This window comes from Sinocyclocheilus grahami, unplaced genomic scaffold, assembly GCF_001515645.1.
Source record: "Sinocyclocheilus grahami isolate Dianchi unplaced genomic scaffold, SAMN03320097.WGS_v1.1 scaffold698.1, whole genome shotgun sequence".
In the NCBI taxonomy this organism is placed as follows: Eukaryota; Metazoa; Chordata; class Actinopteri; order Cypriniformes; family Cyprinidae; genus Sinocyclocheilus; species Sinocyclocheilus grahami.
This window is the reverse complement of record NW_015505877.1, coordinates 716,688-735,138: the sequence shown is the minus strand read 5'-3', so window position 1 is coordinate 735,138 and position 18,451 is coordinate 716,688. Positions and strand designations below refer to the sequence as shown.

General features: G+C 38.4%; 2 protein-coding genes across 6 annotated transcripts in view; one reads left to right on the top strand and one right to left on the bottom strand.

Annotated features, from left to right (window-relative positions):
• Positions 1 to 5,899, top strand: part of LOC107559784 (adipocyte plasma membrane-associated protein-like) — an 11,853-nt gene extending 5,954 nt beyond the window's left edge. For all 3 annotated transcript variants that reach the window (XM_016243738.1, XM_016243737.1, XM_016243739.1), the window contains 2 exons: positions 2,894 to 3,086; positions 4,732 to 5,899. In XM_016243738.1, the coding sequence (XP_016099224.1) occupies positions 2,894 to 3,086; positions 4,732 to 4,941 (403 nt within the window). In that variant the 3' untranslated portion in view covers positions 4,942 to 5,899. The remainder of the gene's footprint in view (positions 1 to 2,893; positions 3,087 to 4,731) is intronic.
• Positions 5,900 to 6,551: 652 nt separating this feature from the next.
• LOC107559771 (cystatin-F-like) lies at positions 6,552 to 10,814 on the bottom strand. 3 transcript variants are annotated; one of them, XM_016243719.1, is made up of 4 exons: positions 10,403 to 10,803; positions 10,020 to 10,195; positions 9,802 to 9,921; positions 6,552 to 7,618 (listed from the first exon to the last, which is right to left on the bottom strand). In XM_016243719.1, exons 1-4 carry the CDS (start codon positions 10,458 to 10,460, stop codon positions 7,526 to 7,528), a joined length of 447 nt encoding a protein of 148 aa, XP_016099205.1. In that variant the 5' UTR covers positions 10,461 to 10,803; the 3' UTR covers positions 6,552 to 7,525. The 3 variants fall into 3 exon arrangements, with proteins under 3 accessions (XP_016099205.1, XP_016099204.1, XP_016099206.1); XM_016243718.1 differs by lacking the exon at positions 6,552 to 7,618 and adding an exon at positions 8,082 to 8,433 and having other exon boundaries at positions 10,403 to 10,814; XM_016243720.1 differs by lacking the exon at positions 6,552 to 7,618 and adding an exon at positions 8,082 to 8,332 and having other exon boundaries at positions 10,403 to 10,804.
• Between the last annotated feature and the right edge of the window lie 7,637 nt (positions 10,815 to 18,451).

Sequence of the window (18,451 nt, the reverse complement as noted above, 5' to 3'; positions counted from 1 at the left end):
TACATTAATGAGGAAAAAAAAATTACTTAAATGATTTTAGCAAATGGCTGCAATATAACAAAGAGTGAAAAATGTAAGGGGGTCTGAATACTTTCCGTACCCACTGTATGTATATATATATATATATATATTTATTTAGATTTATTTCACTGGTGCATTACATTAATGCATGTAAAGTGGACATTCATTAATGTAATGTAACATATTAAAGCCCTTCATAGAGATGTTTGAATGTTTTATGAAAGTATAGAGGCATTTGATACAGTGGATATGCTCCTTTCTTTTGCCTGGTTGTGTAGTAAACTGCTGACACAGTGGAAACGAACATAAAATGTGCTTAGATTTTTAATAGTTGACTAGCTCAAGCATTTTGCTCCATCAGACGCATTAAGTTATTTGACATCAGTAGATTTATATATTAATTGAGTTGTGTTGATTAGATATCATTCCAATAATTCCAATATCAAATGCTATTATCATTAGTGTTGAATATCCATCAAGTCACTTGTTTCCTGATTCAAAGGCTCTGGAGAGCATGAAGACACTTGTGGACGTCCCCTGGGAATCCGTGTGGGGCCCAATGGCACTTTGCTTGTAGCCGATGCCTATTTGGGACTGTTTGAGGTCAATCCTGTCACAGGTAAGGAAAGGGAATCCACATATTCTGCCTTAAAATGTCAGTACTCATTTAAAGGAATAATTCATCCCAAAAAATACAAATTCTATGATTATTTATTCAGCCACATGTTCCAAACCTGTATGTAGTTATTTGGCTTTTCCCATGAAACACAAATGGAGGAATTGAGGCATTTTTACACCACTCTTACAACAATAGTTCATAGTGGCCATGTTTGTCAAGCTCCAAAAAAAACCCCCCTGCTCTGTCACTTTTTGCCTTTTAGGTGAGGTGAAATCTCTGGTGAGCACAGGGAAGATGATAGGTGGACGACGTCTGGGTTTTGTCAATGATCTGGATGTGACTCAGGATGGGAAAAAGGTGTACTTCACTGACTCCAGCAGCAGATGGCAGCGCAGAGACTTCACGCACCTGATCATGGAAGCCACGGCAGATGGACGGTAACTGGGACATGGCACATCTGATTTTCACGGGTTTTTGCACTTTACGCTTTTATTATTTGGAAGATTGTGCATTGTGTGAATCACTGATTGTTTTCATAGGGGATGATGGTTTTGTACAGTGGCTGATGTTGCTCATGTGGTTGTTCCAGTGTGCTTGAGTATGATACGGAGAGCAAGGAAGTGACCGTGATGATGGAGAACCTGAGGTTTCCAAACGGCATCCAGCTCTTCCCTGATGAGGAGTCTGTTCTGGTGGCTGAAACCACAATGGCCAGAATAAGGAGGTGATGCTCACGAACTGCTCTTTGATTACTTTGGTCGTTGATTGTTTAGGAACTTGTATATAGTTTTTTTTTTTTTTTTATGATTCTACTGGAAACATGGGATGTTATTATCCCAAAACTAGAGCTACACTGGCAGTAAAAAGTTAGAAGTAAGGTCTTTTTAATGTTTTTGACAGAAATTTCTTATGCTCACCAAAGCTGCATTTATTTGAACAGTGAAACAGTAATATTATGAACTGTTTTCTATTTGAATGTATTGTAAAATGTGATTTATTCCTGTGATCAAAGCTGTATTTTCAGCATCATTACTCCAGTCTTCAGTGTCACACGATCCTTCAGAAATCATTCTAATATGCCGATTTGCTGCTCAAGAAACATTGTTTATTATTGTCACTGTTGAAAACAGTTGAAGCTTCATGTTTTTTTGGAAACGGTGATGCATTTTCCATTGTCTTTGATGAGTAAGTAGTTCAAAAGAACAGTATTTGAAATTTTAAACATGATAAATGTATCTTTACTGTCACTTTTGATGAACTGAATGCATCCTTAAGAGTATTAATTACTTTTCTTTCTTTTTTTTTAATCTTACTCAACTTTTGAATAATAGTGGATCATGGTTTTCACACACAAAAAAGCAGCACAACTGTTTTAAACATGGATATTGTTTCTTGAGCAGCAAATCAGCATATTAAAATGATTTCTGAAGGATCACGTGACACTGAAGACTGGCGTAATGATGCTGAAAATTCAGCTTTGCAGCACAGGAATAAATTACATTCTAAAATGTAATTCAAATAGAAAACTGTGTTCTGAAATTGTAATAATATTTCACAACATTACTGTATTTTTAATCAAATAAATGCAGCCTCCGTGAGCATAAGATCCACATCTTTGAGATGCTTATGTTTGCTTCCTAATACAAATCTGGCTAATAAATTGCTGTGCATCTCTTTTCCATCTGTATTTCTGTAAACTCTGATCATCCAGTGTAATTTGAAACATTCTGTTCCTACCTTTGGGCTGATTGGTTATCAGGTCGGCTAGGACACATCAGTTCTCCCGTCACTTCTTCATGGCCTCTCACAGCTGAATTCTTGAATCACGTAGTGCTCATTCACTGCTGCTTGATGGCTCAAGTCTGCTCGAGGCACAGGTCGCTCTCCTTACCTGGATAAATGATGAGTGCATGCAGTTGCCAACGCAACAGGCTCCATCATCCTGTGTGGAAAGATGCATAGCATATTTCTCTTACTAAAGAGAGTGTGGTCTCAGTGCTGCAGAAGCTTTCATATTCATGCACTGTAACCCCGTGCTCATCTGGGATGGTCTGGTTAAATCAGGAGTTTTATGTTGACTAGCTCTTCTCATAGATTAACTGAGGGGTTGCTGATGAATTGAAACCAAAATTGTTATGTTGCTATTGCCTCCAATGTTAATGTTCTCAACAAAAAAAGTTTAGCTGATATATCAGTCTGTCACTGCTCTTGTTCAGTGCTGCATATTGAATATGTGCTCCGTTCTCTTCACAGAGTTCATGTTTCTGGTCTCAATAAAGGAGGAATGGATACATTTATAGACAACCTCCCGGGATTTCCTGACAACATTCGGCGCAGTTCTTCAGGTGGATACTGGGTTGCCATGTCCGCTGTGCGACCCAGCCCTGGCTTCTCCATGCTTGACTTCCTGTCTCAAAGACCCTGGTTAAAGAAGCTCATATTTAAGGTATAATTATGAATGGTTATTATTTAAAAAACCATGTAATAACTTTTCAGATGACAAATATTTATAGATTATTATTTAAATAGTTTACACATTTTTAAAAATGTAACCACAAATTAAATAAGTCACCTTAAGTAGAAAAAAATAGACATTTGTGCAGTAGATGTTTATTAAAAAGGTTCAATGTAACGGCAAAATACAAAAATCACTTTTCAAATTGACAAAAAAATGGAAATGTTTACAGTAGATGGTTCAAAATGTAGTTAAATGTAAATGTAAAATAATAAATCACTTCAAATGGACAAATAGATGGACATTTGTAGCTGTTTATTGTAAATTGACAATTTATACAGTAGATGTTTTTCAGTTGTTTAAATTAAATGTAACAGAAAAATAAATCCCATTTCAAATAGATAAACATTTGTACAATCACTGGTTATTTAAATGGTTTAAAATATAGTTCAATTTAACAGTTACAAATCACTTTTCAAATTGACAAATGGACGTTTAAAACAAAAAAAAGTAGTTTGATGTCATGTTTTGTAATTTTGTTGCACTCCATCCAGCTGGGTTTTTTTTTCTTCATTCAAGAACAAGTCCAATGTGAACACTTCTTAGGAAACAGTTGCCTTAGTTGTCTGACTATCCTAGTTGGTTTTGAAAATTGTTTAGTTTTTTTTGTTGGTTTTTATATATTACACATTCCTACTGTATATTCGGCTTGCCGCGATAGACGGTGCTGACGGTGATACCGGTGTTAAGCCGCAACACTGGTTACGTCACTTGCCCACCGCGGCACCGACCCCCACCGTCGTTTAGATTTTTTATAGTAATAAAAATCATTTAGTTCAGGAAAAGAACAAACACTACAATTAAAAACTGAGCGCGGCTGCTCAATGCAGCATGCCGAACGACAGTCGCATCACAGATCAGATTTCATTTCTCCAGTGAGGAGAGTGAGTCGAGCTGACTGACAAGAAGAGTGAGGTGAGGTGAGACGGACAAGACGATCGCGGATGATTTAGTTTCGAAACGAGATGCAAAAGCGCCTGTTTGGCAATATTTTGGATTTTGAAAAGCCTGTTGACTTTTGCCGTTTATCTAAGGTGATTTTGGAAGGTTTTTTTAACCATTCGTTTCTTAATTAATTGGTTCCACATCGGTTGCTGATTTTTACTTTATTTAAACTTTGTGTCATTTATTTATTTTATTTGACATCAAGGCGTATGCCGTGCCTCCAAGCTTTCTTATTCGTTTTCCTAATAAACTATTTAAACTTTATGTAAGTTATTTTATATTAGGCATAGCCTGCCCTATAGCATGGTGTATTTTTATTTGTTTTGTTAATAAAAGTTCTATGTTTTATATATAGGCTAAAGTGAGTTTGGCGTTGTATTTTGTTGTTGCATTCAAGCAATTGACGCCGAATTGCCGCTATTTGAAAGTGAAAGTAAAATGCGCACGCCGCTTTTAAAAGCGAAGGAAAGCGAGGAAAAGAGGGAACGCCCCTGCCACCGCGATGATACCGGTACTATCGGTGTTGTCACACGTCAATTAACCGGTGGGAAAATGTCCTCACCGTCACAACCTTACTGTATATATGTATTTCTGAAATGGATATGTTTCTTCACGTTTTGTGTGTTTTCAGCTCTTCAGTCAAGATACTCTTTTGAAGTTTGTGCCGCGCTATAGCCTGGTGGTAGAGCTGCAGGACGGTGGGATATGCGTGCGCAGCCTCCACGACCCACACGGCATGGTGGCGGCCTACATCAGCGAGGCACACGAGTACAACGGCCACCTGTACCTGGGCTCCTTCCGCTCGCCGTATCTGTGCAAGCTGGATCTGAGCAAAGTGTGAAACACGTCACGAGCCTAACAGATGCTCCACTTGAGTCATTTCACCCTGGCTTCCAAACTAACAGATTTTGAAGCAATTAACATTGGCAAACATCAACAAGACTTATTAACATCTTCCATATTACAGTCAACACAGTCCCTTCATTTGATCACCATTCTCTTCATTTAGATCTGACAGACGCCTGTATTTTTGTTCCATTAACCCATGTGGGCGACTTTCTTTTTTTAGCATAATAAGCTCTCTGGCAGGCTGTTTTTTAAATCAAACGAAGTGCCATTACTATTTTTGTTTTTCCCCCTTGTGACAGAAATTATGCCGTTTCTGTAGTTGTATTATTTGCACTGACCGTCGTCTGGCCCTTAAAATAGAGCTGCCAAAAGTTTTTTTTAAAGGCGCTGTGATACAAAACAAGATGACTGATAAAAAACAAGAATAATTTCCGTTGGTGGCAGCATTGAGATGCTGTTTGTGGGAAGTGAAAGGGTATGTTAATGTCATTATAAAATGAATCTGCTGAAACATACCGCTATAATTATCCCTGGTTTAAAAAAATGCTCCAGTGTTTGAATGTTTTGGTTTATTTTTAATTGAGTGGTTGAAAGTATTAATTCCTTATTTTGTGCTTATGTGTCTTCATCACTGTTTGTATATGTTGCTGAAATGAGTTCTGCATCACTCTCGGCTGATAAATGAAAATGACCTTTACACAAGTATCTGCGTGTTTTCAGTTCATATTTATATGTTGTCTATAAGAATGATCAGCAATAATATACTGTAACAGTGGTTCTCAAATGGTGAGCTGTGGCCCACTTGATTGGACAACAGTGAGGAAAAAAGAGCAATGCTAAATTAAATCAATCAATCTTGCGTAGATGGGAAAGCTAAATAAATTGGCTTAAAGAAATAGTTCACTGAAATTTACTGAAAATGTACTCACCCTCAGGACATCCAAGATGTAGATGAGTTTGTTTCTTCATCTGATTTGGAGAAATGTAGCATTCCATCACTTGCTCACCAGTGGATGCTCTGCAGTGAATGGGTGCCGTCAGAATGAGAGTCCAAACAGCTGATAAAAACATCACAATAATCCACAAGTAACCCACACAGCTCCAGTCCATCAGTTAACGTCTTGTGAAGAGTAAAGCTGCGTGTTTGTAAGAAACAAATCCATCAAGACGTTCGAACTTCAAATCATTGCTTCCGACTAAAATAGTCCTCGATCCATAATATTGTTATCGCCAATGAAAGAGTTGTCTGAATCAGGAGAGAAATATGCACAGATCAAGCTTTTACAAACAAAAACAGTCCAAAAGTGGATTTTGATGACCGAGGACAAACAAGGAATGGACTTTTTCACTGGAAGAAGCATGATTATGGACCTGAAGCAATTTTGGCTAGAAGCTATGGTTTGAAGTTACCTTGATTGATTTGTTTCATACAAACGCACAGCTTTTCACTTCACAAGATGTTAACTGATGGACTGGATCTGTGTGGATTATTGTGATGTTTTTATCAGCTGTTTGGACTCTCATTCTGACGGCACCCATTCACTGCAGAGCATCCATTGCTGAGCAAGTGATATAATGCTACATTTCTCCAAATCCGTTCTGATGGAGACACAAGCTCCTCTACATCTTGGATGGCCTGAGGGTGAGTACATTTTCTGTAGTTTAATGTTAGCAACATCAAAGCTGTGGGTTTGATTCCCAGGGAATGGGCATGGAGTCAGTGTAAGGGGCATTGAATTAAAGCTTCTGACAAAAGTAAGTCATTTGGCATCAAAGATTGAGTGTCTTGAACTTGTGGTTGTTTAATCTCAAACTCATTTGTTGTGAAAAAAATTGAATGTGCTAAATAAAAATATATAATAGAACTAATGCTTAACTAACTAAAGTTCAGACTAATGTTTTGTTTTATTAAACATTAACATATTCTAACAATTACATTTTCAAATGTACATCAATGACTGGTTTAATATCAATGAATACATTTTTTTATTTTAAGGGCAATTTTGTCACTTTTGTAGGATAATGCTTTGGTTGCTGAGTCGCTGCTTCATGTCCACTCTAAAATCTGGATTCTGAAACAAATCCAGCTGAGAACCACTGTCCCATTGGATGCATGTACCCACCTAATGGCCATATGGAGTTATGAATCTAGGACAAGTATGTCATGCACATTTCCAATAACACATAGTAAAAGAGTAGTCAATAAATCTGTTCATACAAACCCAACAGATGTGTGTTTGATCAGTGCTGGTGTCTTTCTAGGGCCAGTTTGCTCGTAAGATCTGCGGTTTAAAGGAAAAGAGCCCAGGGAGCTCAGAGATTGAAGCGATGGCCCCTGATCTACTGTAGGTGCGTAAAGCTGCCTCTGTACATCAGAGAACCTCACTGAATAATTTACACTCCGAGTCAGTCAACACAAGCTCAGCATCTGATGAACTGAAGGTCACTGGACATCATAACCAGTCACTGCGCTGCACTATTCACTGTGGCTCATTTTATTTTCACATTCAGTTTGGTATTAAAGTAGCATGACATTTCAGGTGGAGCCATTGAAAAACAATCTGATGAAAAAGATCTCAGAATATAAAATCTGAATGACATTTAAAATACGTAGTTGACATTTTGTTCATCCATGGAATGGACCATACGTCAAAGTGACAGAAGAATGTCTAGAAGAGAAAAAAATAATAAAAATCATATTTATGAATGTTGATTTACAGCTTCAAAATACAGTTTAATATAGCCTATTTGTACTCATTAAGTCTGGTGATGAAATGTTCTTATTTTACATTTCTTAGGGTTCTCAAAAACCGGAAAAAGTTGGAAACTGATGCAAAGCTGAATTTTCATCAGCATCATTACTCCAGTCTTCAGTGTCACTTGATCCTTCAGAAATCAGTCTAATATGCTGATTTGCTGCTCAATTATTATTGGTGCTCAATTGTTAATAAGGGTTCTTATTATTATCAATGTTGGAAACAGTTTTTGATTAATAAAACATTCAAAAGAACAGCATTTATTTGAAATAGAAACATTTAGTAGCATCATAAATATCTTTAATTTCACTTTTGATTAACTTAATGTATCCCTGCTGAATACAGTATACACTTATTCTGGGGGGGGGGGAATAAAATAAAATTGTGCCAAGCCCAAAACGGCTAAATTCTAAGCTTTTAATGATCTTAACCACAAATTACTGGTAAGGAAATTAGCAAGAATTAAGCAAATGCTCTCCTTAAAAAGCCATTGCTTCAGAAAAACATCAAAGACAGAATGAAGTTTTTGTCAGAGTATGGGAGGTTTGATTCAGAGTTGTGTGGAATGATGAATCATGATAAAACATGAGTTGCATGGTGGTGCGCCAGAGCGGTGTCTTTGAAGATCTGCTGAGAAATACAATAATGAATGCATCTCTATCACGGTGAATCATGGAGGAAAATGTGTCATGATGTGAGGAGTCTTTCAGCTGCTGAGCTGCTTCACTCTGAAAAGTCAAGTAATGCTTTGGAGTATAAGAGAATATTGCAGAATTGCTTGCTTACCACAGTTGAAAAATTGTCATCTAAAGAGAAACGCTCAGATGTTATTTTTCAATAAGGAAATGCTTCTGACTGCACTGCACAGACAACCAAGAATTGGCTTGAGATCAAGTGCATCAGGCACATGTTTTGGCCGGGTCAGAGTCCAGATTTGAACCCTAAAAATAATCTCGCATTAAACTCTTGCTAACTGGGAGACATTTTTTAACTACTCATATCAAATGGAACAACACTGACTATTCTTCCTGTAAAAAGTAGTCTGCAAGTTTAAACACACAGCTTATACATTTAAATACAACCAAGGCAGAAGCTATCATATACTAAGTTACTTTATCTACAGTATTTGTGCAATTCTTACTATTTTCCTGACCACTGATTTGTGGTTTAAATGGTCAAATGTGCAACATTAAAAGGTAAATATTTTGCCATTTTTGGCTTGTCTTCTCTTTCTTTCTTTCTCAGGGGTGTATATCCTTGCTGAAAACATGTATCATGTTTTCCAGAAAATTATTAAGCAGTAAATACTGTTTTCAACATTGATAATAATGAGAAATGTTTCTTGAGCATCAAGTCGGCAAATAAGAATGATTTCTGAAGGATCATGTGACACTGAAAACTGGAGTAATGATGCTGAAAATTCAGCTTTGCATCACAGAAGTAAATTACATTTGGAAATACAGTAAAAAAAACAGCAGTCCTGCTGTCTTGGCAGTCTTGACAACAGCCAGTGCTCCAGTCTGTCTGCGATTACATGAAGAATCAGAAATAACTGAGGCAGACTAAATCCAGAAGAACTGTGGCTCCAAGACACTTGAAGAAACCTTCCTGCAAATGCTGTAAAGTGAGGATGCTTTCAAAAATCAATTTAATTTACCAATTAACTTCTTTTAACTAAATCAAATCAATATTTGGTGTGACCAACCTTTGGTCTCCGTGGCACACTTGCACATAATTTTGCAGGAAGGTTTCTTCAAGTATCTTGGAGATGTTGCCACAGATCTTCTGGATTTAGTCTGTCTCAGTTTGCTCTGTTTCTTCATGTAATCACAGACGGACTGGATGATGGTGAGATCAGATCTCTGTGTGCAGCACTGGCTGCTGTCAGACTCCTTGTGCATACAAATCTTTTTGCATATCTCTCTCTTTCTTATGCTTCGTTCTAGACTAGAAATTGCTCTCAGTGTGTGAAATCTTTCAAATCTGTATCTTTATGCAGTATACACAAATCAGAACACTTATTTTGGCTTTACAGAGTTACTTCAGAACCAGAAAGCCATTTTAACTTCTCTGGCTCCATAGAAAAGCACTCATACCTGCCGTAACAGACTGTCTGTCTGGAAGGAGCAGTTGTTGAGGTCATCAGTGTTGCCCCTCTTCCTGCACGTGGTCCGTGTGATCTCCACTTCCAGAATGTAGCGGATGCCTTTGACTATCTATAGCAGACCAGAGACCGGATGACATATGTACACACACACACACACACACACACACACACACACACAGTGAGACGTATGGGCATCTTGAGTTATACCTGTCTCTTTGCATCATCAACAGCTGATGCTTTGAAGAGGAACGCGTCGTTGGATTTATTATTAAATGAGTAGGTTCCAGTCAGGACGGCCTCCTTCACCCCAGTGTCATTCTTGCTGACGTTCTGTAGATTTCCTGGGATTGGTCTGCTGACAAATGCGTGAACTGGAACTTTCTCTGAAGTCAAAGAAGAAAAATTTAAACATTAGCCATTTTTGCACAGGTCTTTATACAGAAAGCAAATGAACATCCAATTCTGAACTGCGCAATTGGACAGACTATAGCCGTTTAAGTGACCATATAATACATCCTTACAAGAAAACACACATAAGTAAACAAACATCTTTATCTACAAAAAAAGAATTAAAGGAAAACTCGTCTTACCGAGTGAGCATAAGCCTGCTAAGAAAAGCAAGACTAGAGCCTGATAAGAGACCCTCATGTCTGTTAAAGTTCTCTCAATTCTACTCAGCAACTTCCTGTTCAGCAACACTTCAACCACCAACTGTGTGCTGCAGTCCTCTAGAGAGCAGGCACATTTCCCATTGGTCAACAGTATTGTTTCCTACATGGACTCTCAAAGGCCTTTACACAGGAACGCAGGTGAAGTCAATTGACTGCTGATTACTGCTTTAGTACAATGTGATGTTCTTTAAAGATGCTGCAAAACGTAGGATATTTTTTAAAGTTTTGATAGTTCCAAATAGTTACATGTGCATGTGGATGTTGAGGGTGTGCTTCTATAAATATCAAACTTTGTCGAGACCACCGAAATCAACAAGAACAATGAACTGAATCCTTCCTCAGACTGAACTGAAAGAGGCTGTGTGTGCTGAAGTGCTTTGAAAGGTGCAAGTGAACTCCTGTGGTTTCCTCCCACATCCGGTGACGAAATCCGCTGATAAGAATACACGCTTACATGTGAGTAATGCATAAGAATGATGATTTATTGGCTGAGCAGAGCAAAACTGTGTTGATTTGTGCTAGATCAGAGATCAGCATCTCTGCAGTCAATATTCTCTAAGTCAAAATGAAACTGCATTTGCAACCCATTTTTTGTGTTGCATTGCATTGTGCCGTGTAAACATAAAACCATGCCTGCCTTTGTGATCGGAGAAATGACAAACAACAAGCCCTACTCTACACTGCCCAAACAACTCGCTTTAAATATAAAAAAATATCAAATATAAATATAATATAAAAAAATAAATATAAAAAACGTACTTAGAGTCTTTGAGTCAGAACAGCCGGCATTGTAGTCTACTCTCCCAGGATCAGGAAACAGTCCTCCATAATATGTGCTGCACACATCTGAATATTTGGGTTGAAGTGTTCTGGAACAGTGTTGCAGTCGGGAGATGGGAGCGTAGGTTTGGACAGCTTTTTTCCCTTAATAAATGAAATCATCATTTAAAAACTGCATTTTATATTTACTTGCATTATCTTTGTGTAATATTAAAATTTGTTTGATGATCTGAATCTTTTAAGTGTGACAAATATGCAAAAAAATAAAAAAACAGGAAGGGGGCAAAAACCTTTTCACACCACTGTATATATATGTTTGTGTATATGTGTGTATTTAATGCACTGGTGGTTGTGTGTATAACCCTTCTGTTAGCTTTCTTTGCAGTGTTTCCCGGGACCTGTGTGTTTCTGTTCCTTTCTAGGGTAGGTCCTCGGTGAGCACCCCCTCTGCTGGATTCAGAAACCGGGTGCTCGACTTGCAGTGTTTATCTCACTCGTCGATATATGTCCAGACGGTACGATAAGCCAGGTTTCGGCTTCATACTTCCTGGATCATGCGGCCAGATCACAGGCTTCTGCGGGAGCCTTCTTGATCATCAGGCCCCCGGCATGGCACTGCAAAAATTTCCTGGACGTCCGGGCTGGGCTAATGCTTTCAGGCTGCCCTGTCTGGTTTACTGTATCTAGGTCGCTCTGAGGGGCCTCCTGGTCACCAGGATATCCCCTCTTGCTGAGGCATTGAGCGGGAAGTATAGGTGGCATTTGCGAGAACCTTCTTGTGTAATGCTGTCTCAGGCAGTGCTCCCCTCACTTTAGCTGCAGCTAAAATTCTTTTCTAGAATCCTGTATGGTAAGAGCTACGCGCAGCAGCTTCGTGTTCTTTCTGAGTGGTTTAAACCCCGGTTCCGCCTTGGGCACCACTCCACCTATGTATCCTCTGGATACCTACTTTAACAGGGTGTTGCTACTAGGGGTCTGTTGAGACAGTTCCTTCAGCACATACAGAGAAATGTGCGGTAGCCCCTGTGTGACAGGCCAAGACTAGTATGATTCTAGGCTCTTGGTTGTATTCCCTTAAAGGAATCTATTCCGGATTCCAAGCCTTGAGCTCTACCCCGGGCCCAGGAGTTTTGGCCCTAACAGGTAAGTTTTTTGGGGGGTATGTAGCCTAGGCCTTTGGCCGTAGGGAATAATGTCACTGACAGCCATCTAACGTCCCAGGGGCGACTCCCATAGCAATATGGTAGAGTTGGTACTTAGTGCTCGCCATGGTTCTGGCATGCACTCCCCTCAGCATGGTGGCATGGGTACACCGTTCCCCATAGCGACCCCTAGAGGACGCAGTTCGAAGTTCCCATGAAAGGTAACGTCTCGGGTTACTTATGTAACCATGAGTAGGGAACGAGACACTGCGTCCTCTAGGTTTCTTGCCATGCTGCGGACGCAAGCTTCAGACGAAGAAATGGATGATGTGTTCTCCCGGCGGCTATTTATTCTATAGTCGTCATGGCTGTCGCCGGCCAACGTGTTGTTGGTGTTTTTTCAATGTATGCTTCAGACACGGATCACGACGAGGCATTCCCCATAGCAGCCCCTAGAGACGCAGTGTCTCGTTCCCTACTCAGGGAACCATGGTTACATAAGTAACCTGAGACGTTTTTTTTCAATCCGAGGCTTAATAACAGCCACACACACAGCCATTTTTGGCGAGTTGTTTTATTTTGACGAAAGATTATGAATGTTATTTTTCCTGATAAATCATACACAGTAACACCAGCAATACAAAACATTAAAAAAAAATAATAATAAAAAAGTCAATGAGGATATATCATAATTATGACATTAAAGTCAAAATTGCTATATGCTGTATACACACACACACACACACACATTTAGCAGACAATTTTATCCATATTTCATGGATATTTTAGAGAAGAGAAGAATGTGTGTGTGTGTAAGTGCATTGGTTTAAGGGTGTGGGGTTTGTGGTGGTTTGATGCTCATCGGAGAGATGTGTAGAAATTATTAGATAAAAAGTCAGTGATGAAATAGATACTTTTAAATTAGGAGTTAGTAACATTTATGCATATAGCAGACACATTTATCTAAAGCAACTTACAAAACAGGAACAAAAGCAATTTTTCAAAGTGCCAACAATATTTGTAACATACAATGATCAGGGATGCAAACAGGTAATGGGTAAAAAAAAAAAAAAAGGTGAAATATTGTGTGGAATGGATAGAGAAAACCTGCCACAACTAGGAGGGTCCGATGCATGCTCTGTACAGGAATATTTTAAAGGTATTTGCTTTTACATGCAGGGCTGGACTGGGACAGAAAAATCAACCATGGCATTTTTGGTCCAAGCGGCCCACCACTACAATCTAAATCAGTCCAGTTGGACAGCACCCATCTATATACATTGTCATTCAAAATAAGCACACACATTAGTGTGTTTGTTTGTTTGTGTGTGTGTGTGTGTGTGTGTGTGTGTGTGTGTTGACCAGTGTACTCACTCTTAATAGTCAGTCAAAGTTATGACTGAGGAAACCAGTATAGTCTATCTACAAAAACAATGCATGCACTGATCATTATTTTTTATGGCAAATTTCGATTGCCAATTTTTTACAAGCAAATGGACCGATTCTGATAGTGATTGCTGATTTTTTTAAGTAAGAGACAAGAAAAAAATGAAAGACTATGTGAACAAGATGCTTATCTGCTCTATTACAGGCTGAACTGGCCTTAAACAAAAATATCTGTAGCCATTTCAAATTGAAGGCAACCACGGCTTTTAAAACGCATTTAAAAAAAGATGCTACATACTGTACATGTAGCATGAGCACTTTATTATTATTATTTATTTAAATTAAATTGTATAATTTCAAGATTATAACGGACAGAGTGGTCTGATTTTAGCTTTGTGAAATTATGCTAAAAATGCAAATTCACTCTCTGACAGCAGGTGGCGCTTATGGCACAGCTGCAGTATAATGTTTCCTTGGTCACCGCTGTAACCAAAGCAACGCTGTGCTTATAAATACTACTTTAATATGCATTATACGGAGGTAAAATAAAAAGAAAACAGTCAGTTCCCTTCAGAGATACATTAATATAAAACCCCACCCTCAATTCAATATTTTGAATGTTCTTTGAATATTCAAGCATTGCGAACAGTGAGCTCGCTCTGGCTGGTATGCTTGCTGAACAGAGGTGTGTCACAATTATGAGACATAAAGTCAAAATGATGACATAAGTCAGTAAATAGGATCAGGGAGAAAACTATGCTTTGATAAATCATAATTACGACAAAAAGTCCAAATTATGACATAGTTGTGAGATAAAAGGTCAAAATGAGATAAAGTCAATGATGAGATTAAAAAAGAAGTTGTAATTATGACAAACACAACTCACAAAGTCATAATTATGAGATAAAAAGTCATAATTATGGCATAAAAAGTCAAAATTGTGCTAAAAAGTCAAAAGACAATAGGATCAGATTTTAATATGATGCATGAAATTCAGAAGGTTATTTGCATGGAAGCCCAATTCCTTCACATCAGGAAACATGTTTTAGTAAATCATAATTCATAATTAATTCTCATCATAATTACGAGATAAAATGTTTAAAAAAGTAAATGAGACATGAGACTGCCATTGTCAGAAGATGCCAGCATTCAATTCAGTAGGTTTTTTTGACTATGGAAATCCATTGCCACCATGTGAGAAAAAAGCATGCTTTGGTAAATAAAAAAGTCATAATTATGGTGACAACGAGTGAGTCTTAAGAGTGAGTCATTAAATCATTATTCAAGTGATAAATTTAAAAAACTGATTCGTTCAGGAATAAAACAAATATTAGCTGGTGACCAGTGAGCTTTATGAGTCATTGATTCATTCATTCCAACGCTTCATTTAAAAAACAATGATTCATTCAGGAAAAAATTATCTTTACTAGTACCATTACTGTTTGTTGCTTGGGGACATGGACCAAACACAGACAGATAGGTAGCTGGTAATAAAAACCACAGCACAATTGTGATGTTGATCCAATTATCAGCATGATTGCATGTGTGATATTGCTTTCTACAGTAACTCACAATATTGGTTAACTCACATTTTAGAGACAATATTAGGTTTTTCATATACTGTATATTTTAGTATATAGTAACAAAATTTATTGATTTTTAGACATCATGGTTCATCTCTAGGAAAATAACTTTTTAATGAGTCGCATTTACAGGCTTCATTATGCCTCTGATTGGCGCCTGAAGGAGCCGTCTAAGTTTGTATTCATAACCAGCAGATGGTACTGTGTGGTCAGTGTGATATAAGTACATCCTGTTGCTCAGAAAGTATTGGATCCAAGCGGATAAGAAGCCACATTTCCGAATTCATATCCTGCAATCACCAAAAACACTTTAGCTAGCTTTTCAGAAGTTCGTCAGAGGAGAAATGTGGCGTTTTTTCTGCTCACTTCTGCTTCTGACTCTCCTCGGCTCGCAGAACTTGAAGGATGGTGCTCGTATCAAGTGCTTATCCTTGTGCTAAGAACATGAAAAGGCTTGTTCCAGCCATGTCACATCCTTCACATATCTCAATCTAGCCTGAAGGACTGCTGCTGCACTTTAAGAATTGAAGGCTATTTTTGTCTTAACAGCGTGTAGATCCTCATCATGACAAAACGCTGAAATCACTATCCATCTGTTGTTTCTTGTCCCATGTTAATAGCTTCTTTTGACATCTATTGCAGTAATTTTCTGTTTATACTGAGGCTGGTCAACATCTTGTTGTTTTAGCATGAATCAAATTGAAGTGTTACATTCAGCAACCATATCTTTTATATATAAGGATGACATTTTTTATGTCCCATCTAAAAACAATAACTAACCCCCTCTTTTTAATATTGGCGAAATGGTTTCAGGTGGTTAAAATACCTTATGTCCCAATGCTGAACAAATGCTTAGGAATATAGCTATTCCCCTTTATTAGCCTGTTTTATTAGACCAAAAACAAATGATTTATTTTCAGGTTAGTGATCAAAAAACAGAGATACCTAAATGTCATTCAAATCATCTGTATATATACTATCCGTTTTATAAACGTAGCTTTGCGTTCTGTTGTAATGTTGGATTTGTTGCTTGAAAGCTCTGCTGCAGAAGTGTACTTGAAGGATGAGAGCTTCAAAGTCTTGGTAAATCTATGATTCCACACCAGCAATGTATGAGATCTCACTCTCTGTTCTGACTGGAGTAAGCGGTGTCTTTTTATTTCTGTCTGTCTGCCTGCATGGCAACCTCTTAGCAATGCCCTAACAATGACTCTGATCAACCTGGCAACATACTTCAAACACCTACATGTAACAAATAGCTAGAACAGACAACAAAGCATTAACACGGACATAGTATTTATCAGCATATAGAAAACCCTTGCAACCATCTGCCACGGTGGTTCTCAGCCTTTTTGATTGCATGGCCCCCCACTGTTCAAGGCCCTATATATAGGCGAAGAACCCTTGGCATTTAAACTAAAACCACTAAAAGAAGTCTGACACTTTTAGCTTATTTTAAAGCTTATTTCGTCTTGTTTTACATTATTTTAAGCCATTTTACAGCCTCTTTGGAAGTGTGCTGAGGCCAGTACAACGTATTTGCAGCCATGCATAGCAATGACCAAACAATGTCTTAGTAAGCAGATGCCTAAGCAAACACTCAACATTCAAACTTTAAAAATCTGTCCAAGTATTCAAAAACCACAAGATATGCAGTATAACCTTCCAACTAACATTAAAATGTTTTTGTGAAATTCCAATGAAGTCAGGACAGCGTTCAAACTTTACTTTTCTATTTTTTTTCTCTCAGTCTTTTTGGGGGGAGGTCATTTGTCTTTTGCATGTCAATAAAGCTCAGTGCGCTGCTAAACGCATGTTGTTCTGTGGAAATCGGAAACTGTATTAATTCTTGCAGTATGATGTATCACCAAGTTATTCTTAGAGATATACTGCATCATTAATCAGCATGATGTTGGGTGATGTTCCTCTTGCTGGCCAGTGTGACCTCTATATTAATCTATCAGCTAATGGATTCAAGCTGGTGTGGAACAGGAAAACGATTGTCTGTGCTCTATGGCCCATCTGGCTCTCCAGAACGTTTGGGTCAGTGTGTGTGTGTGTGTGTGCGTGTTTTCAGAAGTGCGATAGAGAAAGGTGAACTACCTTCAGCAGGGTTATTATGAAGGCCTCCTGATGTGGGCTGGTTAAGCACTTCTCTGTCTGTCATAGAGATGGACAGAGACCTGTGACAGGAGATGAGGCTGACAGCAATGAGGTCATATGCAATAAAAATATCACATCCTATGGTCATGAAGGCCACGGTTGACCATATAAAGCATCTCTCAGATGGCAGCAGTGAGACCCTTAATATTGAATTCCAGTTGGTCCATTAGTTCACACAATAAAGTGAATTGAATGATTGTGATCCTTAACAATTTTAATTGCACTCATTCTGAGCAAAATTCAATAAAATGAACCTTTTTAAAGGGTATTATGTGAGACTCTAATTCTGCATGGCATGTTCTTCCCTCATTGGGTCATTGTAAAGAATCATCCACTGAAGGCGAGAGTAGTGAAGAACCGAATGTGCAGTTATCCAAATATCCAAACAATAATCCGAGACTTGACATGAACAGACTTGACTTGACGAGGCATGAACAGACTTGATATGAACAGACTAGACTCACCAACAGCGGGATAAATACATTCAATACACGACGAGGGCACAATGGGAACATGAAGCTACTTATAGGAAACAAGAGGGTCACATGACAAGAACAAACCTATGGGAAACAAGACACATGACTAGGACAACCAATCAGAACATAACACCGAGAAGGGAATCACATGACTAGACAATAACCAATGAGAGCATGACACATACACAAGGCAGAGAGACATGAGGCAAGGGAAGCAAGACACAAACAGGAACCATGAAACAATTACAAAATAAAAGACATGGAAAACATGAACATGAAACAAAACACCACATTACATATCCCCCCCTCTAAGGGCGGCTCCTGACGCCCTAATGTAACATCCACCCCAACCAACACAACGTCCAGGAGGGTGGAGGACTGGAGGTGCTCCAGGGGGCGGGATGGAGGGCCAGGCCCGTGAAGAGGAACAGGCAGAGA